The following is a 27,580-nucleotide window of genomic DNA, read 5'->3' on the forward strand; positions in this document are numbered from 1 at the left end:
CCAAGTAAGACAAGCCAGGCCTAGTGAGCGTGGGTGTGGGAGGTAGGGAGGAGGGGTAGGTGAAAGCAAAGATGAACAGGGGGCTAAGGGATAGTGGCAGGAGGGAATAGGGGACAGCAAGATGGCTATAATTTATACTCTCCTGCCTATACTTTATGGCTTTCTTAATTCGGCTCCTGCTACTATTAATGTAGTTAATGTTGAGATTATATCTATTTTCTGGCGTCAGGCCGTGATTTATTCTGGCCATTTTTCCGGTGCAGGCTCCCACGCTGTTAAATCAAGCGACTTGCCAATTAAGTGCTGACTTGGGAAGTGGATGCAATCTTAACAGATATCTAACCGCAAATTAAACTGGGGGCTTCTTACATTTGGTAGTAGGTGGGGCCAGACAACTGAACCTTGCTGACTTAGAAAAAATAAGAGAAGGGAAAAAAGTTACAACTTTATTTAATTTCGCTGGTTCCTAGAATTTGAGGTGGAGACCCGAACTTGGTCCTTTAAGATGCAGAGATCTAGTCATACACTTGATGGACTCTTGGGAACAATCCCAAGAGTTCATGGAAAGCACCCTTTCCTCCCTTCCCCCCTACCCCCAGCAAAGCTCATCAGAATTTGTCAGTAATCATTTCAGACTAGATCCTTGAAGCAGATAATGTCCTTGATCTTTTGCCAGTCTGAATTCACTCACAAGCTAAGGTCTCTCAGCTCCCTCCAAAACTGGGCATAGACAGAGTGACAAGGATAGAGACAGATATCAGAAGAGGGATAAATTAGCTTATATGCAAATGTCATGCTCTGTTTTAAGAAAAGTCACAAATGAGTTCATAGACTCTGATGTTGCCAGTTTCATCTACCTAGAAATTCTGCCAATTGACTGTCATGTTAAAGCAACGAACACATGTGAAAAAACTATATAAAGTATGGACAAAAAGAAAATTATCTGCTTTTTTGGGGGGGGGCTCACTTTGAAAAGTAAATGTAAAATATCCTCTATAAATATCCCAAAAAGCTCGCTAAGCTACTCCATATCAGGTGCTCTAAGATCACAGGAGCCTTTATATACAAGGCTTATAACAAAACAATGGGAAAAGGAGATGGCTCTAAGCCATCTAAGCTCTAAGTGCTAGGATCCTAAGTAAGAGAATATGTCCCTCTACAAAGGGATTCCGACAGTCTCTACTCTCTTGGAGCTTATGATCTAAAACACATACAACTATATAAGCAGTCACAGAGGCGACAGACCCCTTGAAACCAGCACCCACACAAAAATTAAGCCAAGATATGAATGGACAGTAAAAGCATGTTTATCATATCCAGTTGAGAGAAAAAGGGAATGAATTGGTGAGATGGGAGAAGTGTAAGAGTACCATGCCAAGATAGGACAATGAGGAAAAAAATTATTCTACCACTGATCAATTAAAGAGGATTTCTGAAGAAAGCTTTTAGGGATCGAATGAATGAAAAACAAGAAATGACCGACATTTACAGAAGCCAAGAGCAGTAAAAGATTATAGTGTTTGGGAAGGAAGGAAGGGTTTTCTGGAGATGCCTGGCAACAGCCCTAAGGAAAAGGTCAAATAAACAAGGTCTGAAAAAACAAAAAAAACAAATGAAGTATGTCAAAGACATGACTTCGGTTAGGAAAAGAATTGAGTCTGTCAGAGAGATCAGAAGTAAAGACACTTAAGACTTGATTCAGAGTAGTATGGGGGACTAGCTACCCTAAAGTCCTAGGGAAATGATGAAATAAGCTGAGGTTCCTTTTACCTTGTCACCTTAAGTGACCAGTTAAATGGAGCCTACAGGTCCTAGAATAATGACTGGTCAGCAACTAAACTAAATCATGATCTAACAGTCAAAGGACCGGTGAGAAAAGTTCATTACTCTCTTCCTTTTTTCCCATCCTGCTGCTCCCTATCTCCCTCTATATTGGGTTAATGGAGAAAATGATAACAAAATGAAAATCAAAACCTCCACGAACATGAATATGTCATAGAAATTCTGCATTAGGCTATACTTTGTACCCAGGTGAGAACTGGAAGGAGAAAAATAGCTAGTCCTCTATCAAGGCCAGGTCAGGTTAGAGACATATATGAACACCTTTGCGAACCTGATGAATGGCCACATTCTCCTACTTAATGGAAACTTTCAACATTCCCAGAGCTAAATGCAGAGGAGTTGTGTGATTGTGACTTGTAGGTCACCTTTAATGCAGGACCAACCTCCTCTGGCCCCTCAGAATTGATATGTCCGGCCATTAGAAGTGAATCATATTTTTGAGGTAAGATGAGGCTGGCAAGTTTGAAATATGCAAGCAATTAAATATGATATTGATTACTTGAACAATACTTTACTACTACCTTTAAAACGTGGGTAAAAGTGTTATTTAAAATGGTGTTTAATTGTCTAAGCCAACTAGGTACCTCTAGATGACAAGTAAGTTTTATTTCTCTCTCAGGTGGGTGGTGTTTTTAGCTGCCTCCACAGTCTTGTTTCCAGGAAGGTCTTGTTTCCCCTCAAATGATTAGCCCAATATATAGTGTTGGCTTCAAAGTCAGGAACTTAGAGGGCTTATAAGGATGATTAATAGTTGATAATAATGATGAATACGCTGAAATAATCACACAGTCCCAAAAATTCTAAAATACTTTCCCATCAGATATATTTTTACTATAACCCAAAATCCTGTATAACAGGCCCCTTCTAACACTTATGTTCAAGCATCAGTTTTTGTTTGTATTTTTAAAAGAAGTGCTTTTTTCCTCACCAATGGGGAAAAAAAATTACACCTCAATTTAAAAAAAAAACAAAAAAAAAAAAAACCCTTACCTTCCGTTTTGGAGTCAATACTGTGTATTGGCTTCAAGGCAGAAGAGTGGTAAGAGCTAGGTAATGGGGGTTAAGTGACTTGCCCAGGGTCACACAGCTGGGAAGTGTCTGAGGCCAAATTTGAACCTAAGATCTCCCATCTCTAGGCCTGGCTCTCAATCCACTGAGGCACCCAGCTGCCCCCCCTCCCCCTGCACCTCAATTTATAAAAACACATACACAACAACAAAAACTGACCACCCTGAAACAGATGAATAGTTCCCCCCACCCCAATTAACACCTTTGGTGTCATTGCCAATATGGTAGGGCCAATAATCCAGGATGGGCTGCCTGGAAGCTCTTCTGCTCTATCAATATCTCATGGGAGCTAATAACTTTCTTTCTCCCCTTTTACACAATACAACCCATCCTTACCAAACAAGAAAGGAAAGTGAGCTTTTTTTATGTAGAACATAAATGAAAGTGCCATCCTAGATGCCAGTGCAGGCCAACAAGCTATTGCGCAGTACTGTCCACTGTCAGATTGCAGGACTAGAGCCCAATAAGTTTCTAATATAAAAAAGAGCCATTTTAATTTCAAGGTCCATTAGTTACATGGGCTAAAAATCAATGTTTGCCATGTACAGAGCCAAACTGGTAGGGAATTTCCATTGTCAGACCCAAGAAGATATCACAGCCATCAAAGATATATATATATATATATATATATATATATATATATATATATATATATATATATATATAAAATTAAAGCCATAACAAGATGCAGAGTGCCCCCTTCTCAAACTATTCTTCCTCTACTAAGACACAGCAAAAAATAGTAGGTAATCAAATTTGCAACTCTGTACTCTCTCCCTATGGACATCAAACCAGCTCAACAAGAAAATGAATGCTACCACTCCATCTACATCTGCCCACCGACCCTGACAGATATAACTAAGCTGGTGACCTCTGGTTAGGACCAGGAGTGAAATTCCCACAGAAATATATAATTGGTCATCTAGTCTTACCATACTCATTGCCAACTGTTTTGGAGGCAAAAGCCCTAAAACTAGGCAGTGCACCTACATTTTCATAATCCCCTTACATGCCACAATAAAACTGAATATCCAGTGAATATCATGTGAAGACATTGTCACTTCTGATGAGCTTCTAGTGGGCCATCATAAGGTTTTCATTAAATATTGTTCAAGGGGAAAATTCCTCACATTGTTGCATTAAAAATATTAATTCAAAAACACTTTAATATCTCATCATGGTATAGGGATGACTAAGAGATGAGACAGGACCAAAACAATGGCAGACCCTTTCAAACCTGCAGGGGTTTTAAGTACTGGAACATAAATGGAAGGTATATGTGTTTCCCATGAACCAGCTTTTTAGATTTTAAAGGTTCATTACCAAAAGGTTAAAGGAAATACGTTTCGCAATAATGAAAAGGGGAAGAGTTCTTGATAAAGATTGTGGTAGAGAAAATGGAAAGTTTTGATAATATATAAAATTATGAGGTTCTTAAACCAATAAAATCAATGCAATTAGAAAGGAAACAGTTAATTGAGGAAAAAAATTGCCACAAACTTCTCTGGCATCTAATATCCAAGATATAGTCAATCAGTCAATAAATATTTAGGAATTTTTATTTATTTATGCCTCCTATGAATTTTTGCTAATTTGTGCCTACTATGTGCCAGATACTGTCCTAAGTGATGGGGAGACAAAGGCAAAGGTAGTCCTACTATCAGCTCAAAATCTAATGGATGAAGTAATGTGCAAATAATTATATACAAATAACCCATTTACAGGATAGATTGGATATAATCACCAAAGGAAAAATTAAGAGTAAATGAAAAAGGCTTCCTGCAGAAGGTGGAATTTTATCTGGGATTTAAAGAAAGTCAGGCAAAGTAGGAGGCAGAGATGAGATGGGAGACCCTCACTGTTGCAAGATAAACATTTTACATCTTCCAGATAACTAACTCACTATGCCATTCACCACAGCAACTCTTCCAAACTTTTTCATTCCACCTCAAACCTTCCATGATTCCCACTAATTACAATCTCTCAGTTGAAAACTCTGACTCATATTTCATTGAAAAATTTAAGGCCATTCACCAAGAGGTCCTTCTTCTCCTTTCCTTTTTTCACATCACCCAGATGCCTTCCACTATTACTCCCTCCTTTATTCCTGTCTCATATAAAGAGGCAGCCCTTTTTGCTAAGGCAAACCCTTCTATAAGCATGAGTTCCCACTCTATCCTCTCTTCTCCAATAGTTCCCATGGATTTAGCAAATGATTTCAAAACTACCTGTCTAGCTAGCCCTAAACTTTTTGATAAGATCCAGCCTCACATCTCCATTGGCCTACTAGACATCTTGAACTGGATTTCCCAATAACATTAAAGTCAGAATGTCAAATACTGAATTTCTCCTCTCCTCTCCTCTCCTCTCCTCTCTTCTCTCCCTCCTTCCCTCTTCCTCCCCTCTTCCTCCCATCCTCCCTCTTTCCCTCTCTCTCTCCCTCCCCCTCATCTGATTTTCTGTCAAAACCCATATATTTTACCTAAATAATAAATACAGCACAAATACAGCACAGTTGGGTGGCACAGTAAGTTGATTACTGGACCAAGAGTTAGGAATACCCTAGTTCAAATGTGGTTTCAGACACTAAGTATGTAACTCAGAGGTCTTTCCATAACATATTGCTATGAAGTCCTTTCCTGAACACTCCTGACCACCTCCATTTAGATGTGCTCTCTACCTCTTCTTTGGGTTTTAGAGGTATTCAAGGAAGATTAGTACCTCTAGTATGCGGGCCTGCTGAGCCATTTTCAGGAATGCTTTCCTCCTTTGATGTCCACCTGCTTCCTAGCTCTTATCTCTGGCTCCAAGAAGCCATAGCAAGCAAAGCAGCCACATCCCAGTAAACCATATTGGCAGGTGGGTTTGGTGAGGATAACTGAAAGACTTCAAACTCCTAGGTGAGTTAGGACAGTATCTACTCAGGTATGTGAAGACTTCCCACCAGCAGAAGGGGTGGATGAGAACAATTTGTTCCAATGGCCATGAAAGTGGCAGAAGAGGGCTCTATGGAGCACTTAGAGCTTGATTAGACATCAAGAAATCAAGGTCATCCTGAACCATTTCCAGACATCTTGACTTCTGTCTTGTCACTGGACTTTAATAATTCTGGAAAAGAGAGTGAGGCTGACAATTTTGTGCAACTCTGCTTCACTTAAATCCAATTTATTCTTTAGTTGAAAGACATAAAGTATGAAGGACAACAATCAACCAACCTCCTCTAACCTCTCATTTCTCTCTCTATGAAATAAAGGCACAAAATGATGATGATAAACCAAAGTTAGTGTGCACGCACATGCACAAGCACATGCATACACACAAAGAAACTCAAACTGAGATAAGTTATGTGGTTTGTCCAAGGTCATATTAATTGTAGTGAGTGGCTACTGTAGCTTTTTGAACTCAAACCTTCCTGCCTGAGTCCATCATTATCCACTGCATCATCAACCTACCACTTTATACTTTTTACTTCAATAATTACCTTTTAACATGTTACATTTCTCCTACTAGATTGCAAACTACTAGAGGCAGGAACCACATCTCACTTCCCTAAACTTAGTCAACACTTAATAAATGTGTGTGGATTTTAATTGTTTTCAATCCCACCTCTAAACCATTTATAGAATAAGAAGGGATTTGCTGGCTCTTATTTTTCTTCATCGTATCTATGTTTTCAAGTGTTCAATGTTAGTCCCAAATCATGGCAATGGGATTTGGCATTTAGTACAGAGTGCCAGGAATTCTAGATCCAGAAGGACGTGAACATACAGATTCCCTATATTGTAAGATGCTTTAGGCCAGGATCGAACCTTTTATTATCACAGCAAAGTAGCATGAGATGTAGTGCTAAAAAGGATCTAAAGGTCTAATTTCCTGGTTTTATGCATGAGGAAACTGAGACCTGGAGAATATAAGTGATTAGACCAATTCAAGCCACATGCCTACAAAACCAGTGTTCTTTCCAGGTCACAACATTGCCATATATATATATATATATATATATGTATATATATATATATATATATATTATATCCTACTACCACACTGTGAATTTCATGAGGACAGATGTCTAAACTTCTCTCACATTATCCACAAAAATGTTATGTACATCAAAGGTGCTTAATAAGTATTGGATGAATTAAATTGCATTCCATGCCTAACTCTAGGAAGGCAGAGAAATGTTTTTGGTTAAATAACCAAAAACTGGGATTGGGAGGCCTGATAACTCCAAAAGATAGGCTAGCTTGGGGTAGGGGATGATAGCTAATACATACATGCTAAAAGAACCTTGGTAAGGAGTAGGAATTCATTAAAGTTCGTGGTGGATGAATTACTATTAAAATTATTAGAGGCAGATCAACCCATTAGTTAGTAATCATATTGAGGGACTATCATAGACTGAAATTTTGGTTAGGGAAATGATTTACACAGGAAAGAAGGACTGTACAGTTAGGCCCAAAATGGGTAGTGCCAAGGTGAAGTACAGTAGCTGAGAAAACAAAATGGGAATCCTGGCTAGAGAGATTAGGGAGTATTTGGCTTGAGCCAAGACTGGGTAAGATCTGCTCCTCTATATAGATTAGTAAGAAAATTAAAGTCTTGGTTTCCTTTACAAGCCTGTGCAGCAAGCTAGCCATAGTCTCAGAGTTCTGAGACCTCAGAGAGGGTGTCCAGTTCAACCAGTATACGAACAAGAATAGTATTTATAACATCTCTAGACACCAGCTCGAAGATTGAAGCCCTCCAGGGTAGGAGAAACTACTCCTCCATGCAATTTGTCTCATTTCAGATAGCCTTAATTTTTAACAAAGTTTTTCCTTATGTTGAACTTAAATCTGCTTTTCTGTAATTTCTCATTATTCCTGGGGCTAAACTGAACAAATACAATCTTTCCTCCATATAGAATCAGTTAATTGAAAAAAGAAATCAAATACTTTCTTCTTCAGGTTTTCTGGATGCCTTCCTAAGGACACATTCTTTATTATCTATTTTAACTCCTGAATACTCCATGAGAGGAGGTTAGAAGACCTGTTTTGAGTCAACCCTCAGGGTTACTGAGAACAAAGATGCTTCAGACATGATGTGCCAGCTGACTCCAGGCAACCCATATATGGGTCTTTAATCCATGTCCTTCCCTTCCAAGCTAAGATTTCTCAATGTTCAGGAAGAATCTTCACATATTGGCCTTTGTACTAGATTACTTTACAGGAAAGAATTCAGCTTCCTCAAGGATAAAGAAGGATGTTTAAAGGGAGGAAGACAATCTCTACACTACCCAAATCCATCTTGGGGGATATTAGTGGTTATCAATTAGAAAGGAAGGGCATGTAGTACTATAATATATACTCTATAGAGTTATTTTCTTCGAATGCTACCAGAGTGCCATCCTGCTGCAAAAGGATCTTGGTAGAGACCATGCTAATGGCCCATGGCAATAATTCTATCTGAAAAGGCTATTTCTGATGGTACACAATCACTGTAGCTGGTTTGGTGCAGGAGAGGATTAGCTTAGTTTGTTGTGACTCTTCTGTATGAATGGCCAAGGGCCCATTAATTCTTCCTGCTCTCAAGTCCTAAGTCCTTCCTTTTCTTCCTGAATCCTCCATCTTCACATGAATGCTTTCCAGTCCAATACTTGCTATCTTCCTTTGGATATAATTCCAGTATACCAGTATTACTCCTATAATGTGACAAGCACACCGAACACACTCTTCCAGATGGGGTGTGTCTTGAGCAAAGGACTGCTTAATGTTTCTGTGGTGGGCCATTATAGGACACTGTTTATTCCTGATTTTTTATTCCATCCTCATAATCCCTCTTCTTCTCAATTCAGTCCCTCTATATCTTGGACACAATTAGGTAGGAAGCTACAGAACATTTCACTCTGTGTGGGGTGGGGGGAGATGAATGAGGCAGGGATAGGAAACTAGAGAAGGGAGAAAGGAAGAAGGAAGAGAAAAGGGGAGGGAGAGCTAGAGAGAAAGAATGTGTATATTTATGCCAATGTCTGGGTTCATGAAGGGCTAGAAGGTAAGGGAGCTGGGGGGCTCAGGGATGCACTGCTTAACCAGCTGTCTTCCAAGTTTGATGTCACTACTGCTGAGGAACTGAAAGACCTACATACCTCAAACAAATAAATAAATAACTCCAGCCTGCTTTGAAGTGACTTCCAAATTAAGAGTTGCATCCATGCTGTCAAGCCCCTGCTAGCAGTGTCTGCGGCACCTTCCGTGCAAAAACGTATCTCAGCCCATTTATTAGAATGATGAAAGCAAAGGGATCTAAAAATTGCACTCCTTCCTTAATGAGCAGCCGAAGGGATCGGTAAGCATAATTTCAGAGGCTAGTAATATTTTATATAATCGCCGAGTGGTTTAAATTGAAAACCCCCAACTGAATCAATATTTACTGCATTGAGACAAAATGAATAGTAATAAGTCACTAAGCTCCCTGTCCTGTTTCATAAAATAAAAAATTATAAAAATGAGCACAGGCGCAAAGAGGCTATCACATTAACTTTTACAGCACTTGGGGAGCCGTAACCGACTATTCTCATAAAATAAAATTTTAAAAAACCTGCCGGAGGAAGCCTTAGTTCAAGATTGCCAACAGGAAAACCAAATAGGAAGCAATGCTATAAATGAATAATGGGGTCTCTTTCCCTTACCACCTCCTCAAGCAGTTGTCATCCCTTTCTCCTATCTTGGCTGTTGATCTGGACAGCACAGAGATGGTAGTTCTGAATCTGGACAGAAGGCCTTGGAGTCTTGCTCTTTTGCTCCTTACCCTCATTATCTATCTCTACCTGTTTGGGGCACTATGGACCTGAGGCAGGGAGACTACTGATCTATGGACTTATTAAGAGTTCAACTCAAGGCTCCAGTCTAGAGGAGAACTTGAAGGTCAGCCAAGGTGACTATTTTTTGGCCAGATGAGAACAAATCAAGAGTTTCAGGAAAAGTAAAAAAGGGAAGGAAAGAATTGGGGAAGGGTACATGTGTGTGTGTGGAGGCAGGGAGAGGGTTGCCTGTACCTGATATGTCTGCGTGGGATCACTTCAAACCATTTCAACGTACACTTGCAGGTCCAGTAAAAAGTCAACTTAATCCTTAGGAGTTTCTCTAAAAGGGAGTTTTCCAATGTGATCCCACATTACTAGGTTTAACCTGGCAGTAAACTGACATGGTGAAAAGGAATTTATGTTCTTCCCCAAAGAATTCCTACCCACTTATCAGAAAGCTAACATGCTTGGCACCTTCACATGGATAGTCCTTTTCCAACTTTCTTGTACAACCAAATTTGAAGACCTAGGAAAGATGCATATTATTTCTAGCATTCTATTCTCCAACCTTGAACACAAGAAAATACTAACAGCTCGATTTGTTTTGTTTCACTCAAGGGCAGACATAATAAATAGTTGGAAGTGGTAGAGATAGCTAAGAGGTGTAATGGCTAAAGCTCTGAACTGTGAGTCAGGAAGACATGAATTCTAATCCTGAATCGTTACACACAAATATACACAACAGCCGTGTGACCGTGGGAAAGCTGCTAAACTTCTTGCAGCCTACTTTTCCTCATGTGTAAAAGGGAATAATAATTGTGCAATTATATAAAACAAATGACATAATTTATATAAGGCACTTTGCAAACCTTAAAACACTACATAAAAGTTAAATATTATAAATCTAAAGAAGAATTTCCTAATAATTAGAGCTGTTCAAAATAGCATGGCCCAGTCCAAGAGACAGAGTTTTTCCTCACTTCAAGTCTTTAAGCAAAAGGTAGGTTACCACTAACAGGCATCCCTACTGTTCAGGAATAGGGAGTACTGACTGAGTGCATTCCAAGTTGACCTTCTAGTCTAGATTCTTTAGGGGGGTTTATATAAGTTCTGGCAAGTGAAACCTTTTGAGCAGGATACTTCTTCTCTAGGTCTTAGGGCAGCAAGTGGTGGAGTAATAGATGAGATCCAATATAGCGTAACTGGCTAGTGTCACCCTGCAGGAAACACATTTAGTTTTGTTGCTGACAGATCTCAGTCAATATCAGTTGCCACGCTACTAAGGAATGAAGCATTTCTCAATCCCTAAACTCTGATGGTCAGTTGTCTGGGTCAATGGAAGTCTGCCACAAGTGCACAGACCAACCTGAGGGTGTATTTCATGGGATACAGAATGATGAGATCAAAGAATTATACCAAAAGGATACTGTGACCCCAGAGTTCTAGTACCTGAATAGAACAGCCTAAATTTGGGGAAAAAAGAATCCAGAGAAATTATCCAGAGAGCTCGAGATTGGGTCATTTGCCTTTCTTGGACTTTATACTTCTTTCCCATGGAGAAAATGAATCCATGGAACTAGATATTTTAAAGTGTGGGGAAGAAGTCTACGTCATCCTGAGAGCCTTCATCTTTACCAATTGAAATGGAAATGCTGATATAAAACAGAGCCCACTGCTTGACAGAAGGAAAAGGCATTTGAGAATGGAAAGCATGTCATTTCCTCTCATTTTAAAAAACTTGAATGAGAAGACCACAGGCAAGAGGATATATGAGATGTTTATGCCCAGAAACAAAGGCAACACCTTATATCCCAACCTCCAAATCTATTAGTTATATAATAGTTATATCATAGTATAATATCACACATAATATTATATAAACACATAAAATTAATACTGTAAAAGCTAAATAATATAACTGATAGAGTTAAATGTTCCAATATGCATATAAGCCTGGGAAAATATTGCATGAAACAGATATTCCTATCTCATCAGTTGGAACTAAATTTTGGGATCTCTGGGTAGGAAGGCAAAATGAATGGAAATATTTTCCTAAAATTAGATGCCCCAAACCCTACCATTATTATATACTAAAACTGAAAATCAACTGATTCACCTATACTCCTCAGTGGCACTGCTGGAACTAAAGTGACTATTTTTTTTTTACAAAAGAAGATCAAATATTTGAGACTATGAGACATGTAATGAGAGACAGGAATCTGGGTGACCATGAAGGGGGAAGGGCATCACGAGGGAACAAAACAAGTGATACTTCTATAGTCACTTGCCCAGGTCACCCTGAGTCTAGCTGACTGTATCTAGCTTTAGGTGTTTCATTTAGGTCAGTGACTAACAAGCAACATGGCTTAATAGATGGATTAAGACTACCCCTGGATTAAGTGACAGAAGTTTTAATTTATTGTTTTCTATTAATAAGTTGGGAAAATCATTTGGCCTCTTAGGGCTCCAGCTGCTGAAATGAAAGACTGGAATAGATCAGTGCTATGGTTTATTATATTTATCTTTGTAGTTATGTCTTATTTTGTACTACAATGTAAATCCCATATGGACAGGGAACATGTTTTATCCAAACTTAGTACAGTGTTTTGTATGCATGGGCACTTAAGAAATCTTTGCTAAATTAATAACTGGCATAATGAAAAGAACTAAATCTGGACCTAGAAGATCTGGCTGGGAATCCTGACATTGTCACTTACAACCTAACTATAACCATGGGAAAGTCACTTATGCCATTTTATCCTCATGAACCTCAGTTTCTTAAATCATAAAATAATGACAAACATCCTTGTATTAACTACTCTTTCCAGTGTGTATAAAGTATGGAAATGTCAGTTATTGAACCAAAAACTAGTTTGGTCAAGTAACCTTGTGAGATTTGAAATGGAAACAATTAATAAAGGCTGATTTTAAAAAATCTGTTTTCTAATATTTCGTTTTGAGAATCTGTTCATTTACTGTTGAGGTTCTATGCATATTGTTCTTTGAGTTCTGCTTATACCACTCTTTCTGCTTATCCAAATCGTCCCAGGTTTCTTTGAATTCCTTGTATCATTTTTTAAGCTACAATAATAATCTATTACATTTCATATGGCAGAGTAATTTTTTTAGCTATTCCCTCAAGTCTATGTATAATTGTGTATGGAAGTAGGAATTTGGATAAGAATAACTGAAAAGGACCTTTTTGTCCTAAGAATCTGTGATTCTATGACTTTTCTCATTAATAACCTTTTCTAGAACTATGCGAGGCCCAGACACCAAAAGGGTTTCTTCTTCCCTATCTGTTATCTGTCTTACTCTTGCTACACTTTTCAGGAATCACTTTGCAATGAATTTCTGACCCTTAAGTTTGCTGGTAAACTTAAAGGTAGTTTCTTTACTTTCTCTTGGCAGAGTTACTTAGTTTTAACAAAAATGCAGAATTACTCAAACTCTACAAGGGTTTACATTTCACAGAGGTAATTGAGAATAACACAAAGGCCTGGATTCCAGTCCTGACTCTGTGATCTTGGACATATCACTTCATTTGCTTAGGCTTCTTTTTTCTCCAGTGATGATTACAGTAATAGGGCAAATTTCTATAGGGCTTAGAATATCCATCACAATAACTCAGTGAGGAAACTAGTGCAAGATCACTTCTTGATAAAGAAACAGACTCATGGAAGTCAAGTGACTTGGTTACATAAAAAGAGCAGAGTCTTTATAACAATGTAATTGCTCTAAGACTGCCATAGAAATGCTTAGTAAATTTTGCTAAGGAAAGCAAAATTCCTGTAATCAAAGTATAAAGAAAAAAAAGATAAAGTGTTGATGTCTTCAGATAGGCAGCTCTAACACCTGTGTCAGGTTCACTAACCTTGTCCTCTTTTCCCTCGCACAGAGTGAGCAGCTGTGACCTTTTGGACCTGCCAGTGGCCATCTGGATGCCACATCTTCACCTGAGCAGAGGGGCAGGTCCAGGACACAGATGCTACTGTGGTCATCAGAGACTGGGAGACCCCATGAGTGGCCAGCAGGAGGCTGGCCAAAGGCCAGACACAGATGTTACCACCATGCAGGCTAGTCTCAAGGCAATGAACTTCACCGGGATCACTTGCTAAGTTGGCAATTGGCCAAATAAACATAAGAGCATGGTGCCAAGCTCTGGGTTTGTTCACTGGGGTTATTGTAACAGTCTCAAAAATCTGCCTAAACTAAGCTCTTAGATTCTCATACATAGACACAACAGAAGAGGAGCAGAGTCAGGAAAAACTAGCAACAACAGTGCAAAACTCTATAACCGTATTATTTATGGGGGCAACTGAAGCAGATGATATCTAAGACTCTCTTTACTTTGAACAAATTATATTCTAATTAAAATACATCCTCAAGCTTCCCTTACTTTGTGCTCCCCAAATCTTCCCTGACTCTAGGAAGTTCACACCATTTTGTATTTCTCTGATACACAAAGAATATAGGAATCTGGGCAAATCTCTTGAATTCTCAGTGCCCCAGGAAACAGTTTAAAGACTATAAATTGTGGAACAGTTGTAGATCTTAAAAGAACAGATTTGCTTCTCAGCAATTATATAAACCACTGAAATAACAAGTCTATACCAAAAAACAAGAATAGTGTCTTGTATGGTTTGGTCCCACATTCTGATGAGTTGAAATCTTTTTGGATGCTGACACTATCATATAATTTATGGAAAATCCCTCCAAACTTTAACATTAGTAATAAATTCATAAAAATAACCAATATTCCATAGAAGACTGTGAACTCCTTGAGGACAGAGTCTATATTATATTTATCTTTGTGTCATGTCCCTCTCCCCTACTATTCCCAGTGTTCAGCATAAGTCTCTGTATATGTGTGAATATACACCCATGTACACAATATGTAAATATATATCACATTTATGTATGTACACATATGGAGTGCTTAAGAAATGTTTATTAAATTTGTTGTTGAACCGTCATGCTCAAGATCATTGAAATATCTGAATCCCTTAACTACCATTTGCCCTATAGTATTAGTGTCACTCCAGGAGTGTCTTTTGTGGGTAGAGCTTCTTTCAGTAATTTACTCCAATCTGTATTCCAGCCAGATGCTATGTGAAAAGGGGAGATTGATTAAAAACAAACAAACAAACAAACAAACAAACAAACAAACAAATAAAAAAACCCAACCATGGTCAGGTCAGAGTGCTCCAAGCTCAGAATGGGGGCACTTCATCCCAGAAAAACTTCAAAAGATTAAAACATAGAATCTTTCCACTTGGGACAGAGAATTCTCCCTTCATATCTAAATATTCACAGAACAAGGAGAAGAAAAGGCAAATTGGCTTTGGGATCCAAAAAAGAGAGCATGAGGTTTGGGGAGGAAGAAGCAAACCAACTTTGGGGGAAGATAATGGAGGGTTATCCACATCAGCATAAAAACAGGTATGAGCAAGCTTTCATATGAAAGGAGGGAAAGGTGTGGAATAAGAGAGAAATGCTTTTATGTCTGTGTTTTCATACTGAAAGCCAAATAATTTCATGGTAACTGCAGCAAGTGACAGATGGGGAACTGGGCTAGATCATTTCACTGGCCAAAAGGCCTTAAAATAATCAAACATGAGTGTCCTAAGATATCCTCTGGGATAAGCCATGGGCTCAGGCCATGAATTATATATAAACATTATCTGTGCCTTTTTGCAGGTTGCCCCCTATGTTTAAGATGCTCTTCCTCATTACTTCTGTCTTTTTGAACCCCTTAAAGGCTCAGTTCAAGACTTTCTCCTTCAAATGAGCTTTCCTGATTCTTTGTTGTTAGAGACATTTCTCACTCTCAACACTTTATATGTAAAGAACAGGAGTAGAAAATGAACCTATAATTTCATTGTTATAGAAAACTCTCAGGTGAGCAACTCTCTTTACCACAGCAGGTTATCAACTTTTTGGCAACTTAAGAGTCTTAGAGAGTTGCCAAGAATACTGATAGGGTTAAGTGATCTGCCCAGAGTTACACAGTCAGTATGTGTCAGATATGGGACCTGAACAAGTCATCCTGGATTTGAGGCTAGTTCTTGAAATACCACACTATGCTGACTCATTTTTTTTTAATCTCTTACTGACCCCCAAGAGAATGTAAGCTCATAGAGGATAAGTCCTTTTTCACTATTTTATTTATAACCCCAGCGAGTCAAGCATAATAAATAATATTTGTTGATTGACTGACCCTGTCCATTGTGTTTTGGGGAGCAAGGATTAAAGATGCTGAAATTACATTAACCCAAACAGAATAACAAGAATCTAAAAAGGAGTAACAACTGAAGTGAAGAAACAAAACATAGCCATACAACTATAATACATCTATAAGAGAGTTACTAAATAAGAAGCATAACCTGTCTCAAAAACAGTTAAAGTAAATTATCAGCAAGGGGTTATCAAGTTCTTCCTAGGCCACACAAATTCAATTACACCAGCCTGGTATAGCCTACTGGGTGTTCAAATAATGTCTTGCCAGTCAAAAAAGTAATTAGCCTTTTCCTATAGTATCCATGGAATATCGGGTAACAATTGAAGTAATGAGACTAGACTTTCTGCTTTGTCTTGTCTAGCCAGGACATGACTAGGCCTGCCTGAATAAGAAGGCACTTTGTCAAGAAATGTTTCCTTGATAGTGTTATATTCAATCTCTGGGAGCTTGAAGTTCACTTTTGATTGACTTATAAGTCAGTTGGATAGAATGTTCCCAGAGAGGCATGCGGACTCAGGAGAGAGCAGTTGAGAACCCTTACGGAGGTTCTGGGGTCTTTTACCTGTCCCTGAGGCTGGAGATCAGTATGGATCTTGGTCTTTGGAGATTGAGACTTGCAAACACTACCCTGCAAGCTCCTCTTATGTTTCCTATACCGTTATCAACTTGTATTTGATCACCATCTCTGTGTCTACTGCCCCTAGATATTAGGAGTTTCATCATCTTAGTTATCTAGGTTTCCCAGGGCCCGAGAGGGATCTGGGAAGTGGGCAGGAGAAGAAGAAGAGGGTGGAAAGGGCGGATATCTCAAATGATAAAGCTTAAGATCTACTGAAGAAGAAGCTGAAGATTTCACAGCAGTTTGCCTACTCTGGTTTAGCCCTGGCCAGGGTGTACCAGAGAGAAGCTATCATCTTGATTCCTTCATTTGCCTGCAGTTAAAGATTCATTAGTGTCAATTTAAAGTAGGGTCTTCCCTTTACCTCTATCCCACACCATTATCCTTCTTATCAAATATATACAAAGTTTTAAAGTACATTCCTGAATTGGTTTCAAAAGCTTATCTGGGAAGGGAGTCACGCTGTCAGGTTACCAATGCTACCTCAGCTGAAGAGCCCAATAATTAATATCAATTAACCCCAGGTGGGTCCTGAAGGGATAAACCACTTTGACCTAAAGGATCCTGCCTGGGCAACTGTTATAAAGGAAAAGTACCATCTTATCATCTCTCTGTACTCCAACTTCATATACATCAAAAGATAGTAGTGACCTCCTTATAATATAACAATAGGCAAATGAATGATCAGTTGAACTCTTCCAGGATATTTATTGTGGGCTCAAGTTCAAGGCACACTTTAGCCAAGAACACAGTTTGCCACTGTATCTGCTTTATAAGGGTCACTGGATTACAGATACCTTGCCCCTAAAAAAGGAAGATTAAATAGAGACTCAGCTAGATAAAAATACAAGACGGTCTAGGAAGAAAGAAAAAGAGAGTAGAGTGGTAAAGACGAGAGAACAGGAAAGAAAAGGAGACAATCTGGAAAGGAGTATACCAAAAAGATGGAATGGTAGAGGAAACAAAGAAAAAAAAATCTGTTTATAAATGCACATACTTTGAAAAGTACTAATATTTGATTCCAAGACTGCCTAAACTATTTTGTTGGTTGTAGCACAGAGTTGATTAGTGCTTGCTCCTCACTGTTACTTCTACGTTCTCTCCATCACTCAGAAACCCCATCCCCTTTGAGAAGTTTGTTCTTTCTTTTTTTTCCCCCCAAACCCTTACCTTCCGTGTTATACTATGCATAGGTTGCAAGGCAGAAGAGCCGAAAGGGCAACACAGTGAGGATTAAGTAACATGCCCAGGGTCACACAGTCAGAAAGAGTCTGAGGCCAAACTTGAACCCAGGACCTCTCCCATCTCTAGGCTTGGCTTTCATCTATAGAACCACCTAACTGCCCCCTTGAGGTTCTTTCCATTCATATTTATTATTCAGTCAAGAAACCAGTAGCTATTATCTACTTAGCTTCAAGACACTTCTTCTTTCCTCAAGGAGTTCAATGCTTGACTTTCCTTCCCAACCCCTGCCCTTATACCAGGGAACTTCTACATGGTGATTCTCTTTAAAATTATCCTAAACTCCTAATACCTCAACTTAATTTTGTCCTTCCAAACACTAGATTTGAATTACTCCAAATATTCTATCTTCATTCCTTCTCATATACTACTGAACGAAGTTGGAAAAAAACAACAAAATTATGCTGACTGGATCGGCTCCAAATTTATGTTACATAACCTCAATTAGTCCCTCACTGCTGCTAGACATACTTCTACACTTCCCTTATGAATTCACTGTCCCCCTTCTCCATAATAGGACTTTCAAATCTTCTCATCCCTCCTCAAATCACATGGCTTTCCCTTACCCCATACTTTCAACTGAGAACTTTACCTTGGAATTCACAGAAAAAATGTGAGAGCTCCCTTGTATTTGCTTGTTCCTCATCTTATAGCACCCAAATGCCTTCTGTAACCTCTCAGGAAGAGGTAGCTAAGGCAAATCCCTCAACAAACACAAATGATCCTACTCCATCCTGTCTTCCCCATCAGACTGCAACCTCTATCATGCTTACTCTTTCATTAATCTTCAGTCTCTCCCTGACCACTGGCTGCCTTCCTATAGCCTAACATGCCCATGTTCCCCCTCCCTGCCATCATCAAAAACCTCTCACTTGATCAGGCCATCCCTGCTATCTTACTATATTTTTCCTCCCATTTATGGCTAATCTCCATGAAAAAGCCATCAGAAATAGCTTCAACTTCTTTTCCTCTCATTTTCTTAACTCTTTGCATTCCAGCTTCTGAACTCATTGTTTGACTGAAACTAATCTCTTCAAAGTTAATAATGTCTCGAATTTGTTAATCTAATAGCCTTTTCCTCAATCTTCATCCTTTTTCATCTCTGCAGTGAAGAGAATAATCATTTATTAAGCATCTACTATGTGTCAGGTAATATGCTGAATGCTTTACAAATATCACTTCATTTGAACCTCACAACTCTACAAAGTAGGTGTTATTATTGCATTAATATAATAGACAAAGAGAAGTTAAGTGACTTGCCCAGACTCACACAACCAGTAAGTGCCTGAAACTACATCTGAACTCGGGTCTTCCTAATGCTTCCTTCCAATGCTCTATCCACTGAGCCTGCTAGCTGCCTTTGGAGCTTTGACATAATCACCTTTAACTCCTAGATGCTGTCTTCTCTCTAGGTTTTCATGACATTGCTCTCTCCTTTGTCTCTTGTTACTTGTATGACCACTCCTCCTCTGTCTTCTTTGCTAGTTTCATCTAGGTCATACTCCCCAAAAGGCTCTGTCCCTGGCAATCTTTTCATCTCCTATGTTATTTCATTTGTTTATCTCATCAGTTCCCAAGGTTTTAATTATTATCTCTATGTAAATGATTCTGATGGCCAGTGTCTTATCCACCTTTTAGACATCTCCAGCTGAATGTCCTATAGATGTGTTAAATTTAACATATTCATTATTGAACGAATTATATTTCTCTCCAAAACCTCCCCTCTTCCTAATATTATCATCCAGGGAAAGCATCACCATCCTTCCAGTCGCACTGCTTGATTCATAACCTAGGTGTCAACCTTAATGCCCTACACTCTCACCTCTCATATCCAATAAGCTGCCAACTCTGGTCACTTCTACCTTCAAAACATCATACACACACACACACACACACACACACACACACACACACACACACACACACACCCTTCTCTAACACTATAACCCCTTTGAGCAGACCCTCATCCCCTTTCACAACCAGATTATTCCAAGAGCTTGCTATAGGTCTCTCTGACTTGTCTCTCCTCACACCAATACATTTTCCTCTCAACTGTCAAATTAATCTTCCTAAAATTCAAGTCTGATCATATCACCTCCTCAACCCTCTGTCAAAATATTAAAAATCCCAGATAAAATATAAAATCTTCTCTTTAGCTTTCAAAATCTTGGTCCTTTCCTACCTTTCCAGTTCATTTACTAAAATTTTACCCCTCCATATTCTGGGATCCAGAATATCCAAGATACTCCATCTCCATATTCTGAGCATTTTCACTGGCTGTCCCCAACACCAGAAACATTCTCCTCTATCATCTCTGATTCCTACCTTTCTTCAAGTCTTATCTAATGTCTTACTTTCTGCAATAAGCCTTCCTTAATCCTCATTAATTTTATTATAGTCATCCCTCATTATATCAAAGTTAACTTATTGTAGATTTGCAAGTTTAAAAAAAATCTAATTCTGTATCGCAGAGTTTTCACTATATTGTGGGATTTTGTGGATGAATACCATTCTGTACACAATGGAAATGCAGAGAGCTACTACCTCTTGCACAAGTTTGCCAACATGAGATTGTACACAGCACACTATTGGCTAATGGAATGAAAAGTGACCAACTGCAGCACTGTGTTCTGTATCACGGACGCTGATTGGCTCAGTGACTGTAGATTAATAAGAGTGTGGAAAAGGTTTATAGGAGAATGGGAAGGGTTTATGAAGCCTTAATATATATATATATATATATAACAAAATAAATATAACCCCACTACTTTGCGGATTTTCACTTATCACGGAGGTCTCTAGAACGTAACTCCTGCATAATAGGTATGGGATCACTGCACTTTCCCTCACCAATTTATCCTCACTCCATCAATAAACATCTGGTAAGCATCTATTATGTTCCAGGCACTGTGCTAAGTGCTGGAGATACATATAAAGATCAAAACATCAATAACGAAAACCTTCCAGTCCCCCATCTCAAGGTGCTCAAGATATAATGGAGAAAACAGCATGTAAATAACTGTGCATAAACAAGGTATGGACAGAATAAAATGAAGATCATCACAGAGAACTAAGGTAAAACTTTATAGGAAAGGTAAGGTTTTAACTGGGACTTGAAAAAAGCCTAGGTAGCCAGGAGATAGAGATGAGAAAGGAGCAGGGTAGTCAATGTCTATAATAGTGTGTTAACATAATGCTTGTAAACATAGAAGGCCCTTAATTTCACAGTATTGTGAAGAATATGCTTTGTAAACCTTAAAATGCTATAAAAAAAAATCTTAAACTCAACATGTTAATGTTAAATTCATTATCTTTCCCCAAAACCTCCCTCTCTTCAAAAATTTCTGTTTCTGTTGAAGGAACCACAATCCTTCATTGTCTCTGGCTAATGATTCTGGAGTTATCCTGGACTTATCACTCTTCATCACCCCACACATTATCTAATTTGATGGCCACAACTTCACTTCCCTGGGTGGCAGGAAGCCTGCAATGTACTTTTGTTAGGGTCCGAATGGGTGGCCACCAAAGGAACACACGAGACAATGCAATCAAAGCAGGAGAAAGCTTTATTGCCAGTGCTCGCTGGGGAAACTCAGCAAGAGAATCCCGGGGCCGTGCAGTTAGGTGAAATAATATATATGTTTTGAGTTCCATGTTAGGCTGCGGGTGCTGGGGAACGGAGAGTTACTAAAACATGTTGCTTGGTGAGGGGTGTTGATACCTTGGGGCATTTCTGAGAATCCTGGTACTGTGGAAACTTGGTTTGTGGTTAAGGCTACCTTGCTCAGTAAAGCATGGCACCGTTAGGCTATGAGTTCCTGATTTCTGGCTACACTATACTTTTAGTATTATGTCTGCATAATTTAGGCTTGCAGCATCACTTAGAGGTGGGAATGTCTCCTCAATGTTACTTTACAAAGAAACAAGAAAAGGATAGACAAAGAAAATCTTTCTGAAAATAAGAGGGCAGCCTTAGTGAAATTTATAACTAAGAGGTAACTCTTAACTTCAAGTTAATCCTAACCCTTTTCCTTATACCTTGTCTATAGACATTTGATTAGATCCCTGCTTTGGATAGTTGGTCACAATACAATCTTTGAGGGCTGAGGTCATTATTACCTAGCAAGGGGTCTCCTGATGCCCTATGAATCTGTGGGATGTTAAAGACATGACAGGAGGTTGCTCTCTTAGCTCACTAGAAGCTTGATCCCAAGACTTTATCAGGCTGATCCAGTGGCATCTGTGTCTAATGAGTGGATAACAATCTATGAAGCAATCAAATTTCTGGATTTGGGGTATTCAGTGGGAAAAAACCAGCAGTCTTGATCTAGATGGGTGTTTTTGAGCAACGTAGAATCACTTTTCTCAATTAATAGTATCAGACTCAAAGGAAGCAAAGACATACAAATAAGGTACAAGAGATACTAGCATGAAAAAGTGCTGACAAAGTCAGGGGACTCTGAAGATTCTGCCTCTTACATTAACAGCTCTGTGACCATCCATGGGCTAGCCCCTTAACTTCTCAGAGCCTCCATTTATGTGTAAAAAGGAGATATCTCAACAGTACAACCAACTTCAAGATTTTTGTGATACAAGTATTTTGTCAACTTCAAACTATGGAAATGAAACCTATTTATTTACAAAGGAAGAAGATGTGAAAGAGTAAAAAGAATAATGAATGATGAAAATGGTATTGTCTAAATCCTCCACAAAAACCTAGAAAACATACCAGACTGAAACCTGATTTGGAATTTTTTAAATCACAATAACTCATTTTTCAAGTCCAAGCTAGCATTGGGAGATTGACAAAGAAGTCTGCAAATGCTGGGATTGGGGATGTATAGGGCATTTCAGTGCAGCAAATGAAAGATAACCCATGATTTATGGCAGGACAAGTGACACAGCAACTCACTACCCAATTCCAGGTCACAATGGTCTGGGGAAAAAAACCTATACCTCAGGAGGCAGTCTGGGATGAAGTGCTCACAGATCCTAAGCTGTGTACTGATCAAGGAACATATTCAGAAGCAAGCAACAGCTATGTGGATCTGATCCAAGAAGCAAAAAGCTGGGGTCTCAGTTCTAGCACAGTCTGAAGCCTACAGAAAAATAAACATAGAAGAAATCCTAATCCAAAAGGGAATCTACAGAGATATCTAACTGGCTGAGAGTGGCCAAGTCTTGAAGCAGTTTACTGTCATTCTAAGAAGAAGCAAGCCCATGGGCATGGTGCTCAGACCCAAACCTAGCTCAAGAACTTGCAGAGCTCAGACCAAAGGCAATGAATAGATTTTGTCCTTGGTCAGACCATTATGGGAACAAAGTCATAAGATACTCCCTACTCGCAAAGAAGTGAAGAGATTTCATAGCAAAAACAGACCAAGGGGGAAAAAAACAGATCAAAGAAGAATGAATAACTACAGTGGTCTGCTTGACAAGATCTCATCCTCCACAGGGCTTATCTATAGCAAGAACTGATGACAAGTGACTAAACAGAGCCAGGCAAATTTTATCAGAGATATGGGAAGACAAGATGCTCCATATAGGCCACATCCCATTTTCCTCACTTATCTTTCCTCACCTCCCTCTCTCCTCAGCATGATAACTTTCTTCCTCCAAAGCATCAGCAAATCCTGCCTTCATCTTACTCACTAAGTAGATTTAAAGTCTAGACTCATAACTCTTTAACACTAAAAGTCTCTAAAATAACTCCTCCATTCTTAAATGAGCACTTTACTGTAGCTTTACTGACCAATACTCATCATCTCTTCCATCTTCTCAATTCATCATGCTCTGTGCTCTGAACAGTGCCCATAAACAATTACCTGGCACAGTCTCACTTCCCTCAGACACTAGCAGGGAGAAGGTGAAGTAGGAAGGGAACAACATGGGGCTGGACATTAAAAACATGCCGTCTGGCATGAAGAACCATATAACATAACTATGTCTTTATATAGATTATTCTGGGATGATGTTCACATAGAATCAAAACTCTAGGGCTGGAAGACCCCCAGAGGCAATTTAATCCTATCCCATCTCTTTACAGATGGGAAAACTGAGAACACATAGGCATTAAGAACTAAAGGAAAAATATGAATCCCAGTGCTCAGACTCTAGAACTAGTACTCTTTCCACTATATTATATTGCCTCCTAGGTCTTCAACTTTTGCCTTCAGCTATAAATAAATGGACAGTTCTTTGAGCCCAGAAAAGAATGAAATACTTGTTCTATAGAAAAAATGCTCATTACCTAAAAAATGAACTTCTTTCCTATAACCTACTATCATTCTATGTCTCCCTGCATCTCACTCTTCCCAAGTTTATTCTTCATCTTTACTAGGACCTAATCAATCTCTCAATTCATTAGTAGTCTTTAAGATAATATTACTTCTATATTAAGCTCACTTTCTTCCTTCCCCAATCTATCCTATGGCTACCAGACCAACATCTCCACTGTATTTGAATTCCTTGTCTCATTTCCACTGATACTTATGCCTTGTAAAACTCCAACACTGATTTACTCCACCATTATGGGCTCCTATTTCTGTACTGCTGAATGAAACAGAAAGAAAAATCACATAATTGAGCAGAATGGGTCCAATATAAATTTTTGTTACTGGGCCTCTGTTTCCTCAATTGTGAAAGGGGAATAATAATAGCATCTACCTTCTAGAATTGTTATAAGGATAAAATGTGATATTTATAAAATCAAGCACAGTGTTTGGCTCACTATAAGCTATGTAAGTGCTGATTACCTTCCCGTTCACATGGATAAGGAAACCAAAGTTCTGGAATTTTATCTGAAAATCTTGTTTTTCCATTTTGCCACTTTCTCCTCTAACAAAGAGAAAAGTGAACCCAAGAAGTCCCTAAATAGAATAATATAGGAGAAAGGAAAAAGCATTGGATCTGGAGTCAAGATATATTGGTTTTAATTCTAGTTCTGATTTTATATATATATGGTTTAGCTTTTCTATATAATGTAATATAGTGGAAAGAGTACTAGTTCTGGAGTCTGAGCACTGGGATTCATATTTTTCCTTTAGTTCTTAATGCCTATGTGTTCTCAGTTTTCCCATCTGTAAAGAGATGGGATAGGACTAAATTGCCTCTGGGGGTCTTCCAGCCCTAGAGTTTTGATTCTATGTGAACATCATCCCAGTATAATCTATATAAAGACATAGTTATGTTATATGGTTCTTCATGCCAGACGGCATGTTTTTAATGTCCAGCCCCATGTTGTTCCCTTCCTTCTTCACTTATCTATAATATATCTAAGATGGTATCTAAATTTCCTACCTCATGAGGTTCTTGTGAAGTAAACTTCTTACTTAAAAGCAAGATAGAAATATGGCATTCATATTAGTGTGTCCTTCAACTTCAAGATGTGTTTTCCATTCTATAAAGGAAAGGGTATGGGGAATGCCAAGTGATGATGCCCCCACAGAATCACAGAGCTTCCTAGAACAAATGGGATTAGTGACTTGGAAGTTATCTCATCTGATTCAAAGGAAGGACTATCTTTATTGAGCTGAAATGACCCATAAAAAGGAGAGTAGAAAAGAAGGCAGGGAAGCAGCACTGTGGGGATAGAATCAAAGAGTTCTTTATAATTTTTTTCAATTTTTAAAAGCTCTATAATATTCCTAACTGTATGTCTCTGGGCAAGTCACTTAACCCCTTACTGCTCTTTTGCCTTAGAACTGATATTTGGTATAGATTCTAAGACAGAAGGTAAGGTTTGTTTGTTGTTGGGCTTTTTTAAGCTCTAGAATAACTAATATGGAATGTCCAGAATAGTAGGAAGGAGCTCCACCATAATCCAAATAGGCTAGGTTCCTCAGTATGGTCATCAACTCTTAGAACTCTCATACTATTGGTCCAACATATCACTACATATCAACAAGTCAAATTGGACAATTACTCACACATCTATGCTTTCTTTGCCCTTTGCCTTTTGTCAACTATACCTGGTATATCTTCTTTCCCTGCTCTTAATGTCTACTTGTCCTTAAAAGCTACACAAAGCAGGAAGTGTTCTTTAGTCTCCCATCAATAATACTTTTCTTCCCTTAGAACTGATGATAATTTGTACCTTTCGTTCACCTATCATATATTATTGTATATTACTGTTATTAGTAAATATGGCACATCTCCTTACTAAAGTGTAAGTTCCATTAGAGCAATAACCTTGTTCAGTTAAACTTTATATCTTTCCCTAATGTTTTATACATAGTAGATACTTAATGTTTGGAAAATGCAGTTATTTAATTCTGTCTTTCCCACAGTGTCCAGCATAGGATTGTATACAATGAATAAAACAGCATTTAAATGCTTATTGTGTTTAAGACACTGGGAATACAAATATATCCCAATCCTGAAGGAGTTAACGATCCAAAAGGAAAAGACAATAAGGGAGTGGTGCCAGAAAAAGAAGTTTTGCTATTGTGAAAATGGGATTAGCTCTCTCCTGTCTATTTGTAGCTAATCAAATCAAGAACTCAAAGCACTCCTACTTATCATTAAGTTTGAGAGTTCACAAGTAGCTTACTAGAGTAGCTCACACCTTCCAAGGTCACTGCCCCCCCTCCCCCCCACATACACGTTGGGCAGTGCTAGGCAAATTGAAAGACTGCAATTGGTTCCTGTGAAGAGGAGGAGTGAAAAGAAGTAATGTGGAAAAAGGAGGATAAAAGAAGACCAGCATGGTCTAGGAACTATTCTTTTCCTGGTGTTTGGAGAGATTGGCTGAGATTCCTGCCTTTGGCTTTGGAGGAGGCTGCATTGGTGGAACTCTGGCTAAAGACACCACTGGGACTTGTGGCTGAGGAATACTGGGAAATCCATGTGGAGATAGGGACTTGGGGAACCCCCTGCGGAGACTGAGCTGAGAAGGGCTAGTAGGGTTGTTAAGGCTCTCTGTCTCTTATCTTCCTTTTTCCACTTTCACTCTTTCCAAGTAAAAGCTGCTAAAAGTCTTTTTTACTTAAGCTATAATATTTTTACTTAAGCTATAATGTTTTAAAATCAAAGATTTATAATTATTTTATAACTCTCATATTTAGTCATAGAAACCTAAATTTAAATCTTATACTATGTTTAGTCACAGGAATGGAGAGCACAGCCATAGAGTAAGCAAGTAAAGACGAGAGGAAAGGACTCTTTCAAGAGTCACTGGTTGTTGATTACTATTCCCAGAGCAAGAAGTGGGAAACAGGGTGATAGAGGATGTAGGAATATAAGCACAGCTGTAACAGGGAAGATGGTAAGTAATCCAGAATGACTGGCAGGATGAGAGGTGAAGCGCAGTCTGGAGCTAGCCAGATACAGGGTGAGGTTGAGTTTGCATTCACTCACAAATAAGAGCAGCTTAGCCCCAGAACAAAGTCCTAAACATGCTAGAGGGTGCTTGGGGGGGGGGGGGGGGGGGGGGAAGAAAGGTCAAAGAAACAGAGCAATAGGAAAATAGTAAGAACCAGACAGGGGACATGCATGGTCTAGTGTTGGCTACCTATAAGAATATCCAACCCCTAAGACATAGTTTCAAAACACACAATAGGTCCTTAATTAATTTTCACTGAATACAAGACTAGATATAAAATGAGTGGAAACCAGCAAAAAAGTATGAATTCATGGCTTTTGAGGAATACCAGCTTGTAGGAAGTCAACAGAAGATCATCATGGGCTGGTGAAGTCAGGGAAAGATGGAAGTGGAATATCATGGATACACATCTCAGAGAACCATGGATTCTCAGAGAAATAAAATAATTTGCCTACAGTAGATTAC

At 38.8% G+C, this 27,580-nt stretch overlaps 1 protein-coding gene across 1 annotated transcript in view; it reads right to left on the reverse strand.

Annotated features, from left to right (window-relative positions):
• Positions 1-27,580, reverse strand: part of ZC3H3 (zinc finger CCCH-type containing 3) — a 501,954-nt gene that overhangs the window by 200,207 nt on the left and 274,167 nt on the right. Inside the window, 1 exon segment of the mRNA XM_044669341.1 lies at positions 15,308-15,316. Within this exon segment, the coding sequence (XP_044525276.1) occupies positions 15,308-15,316 (9 nt within the window).

This window comes from Gracilinanus agilis, chromosome 1 (assembly GCF_016433145.1).
Source record: "Gracilinanus agilis isolate LMUSP501 chromosome 1, AgileGrace, whole genome shotgun sequence".
NCBI lineage: Eukaryota > Metazoa > Chordata > Mammalia > Didelphimorphia > Didelphidae > Gracilinanus > Gracilinanus agilis.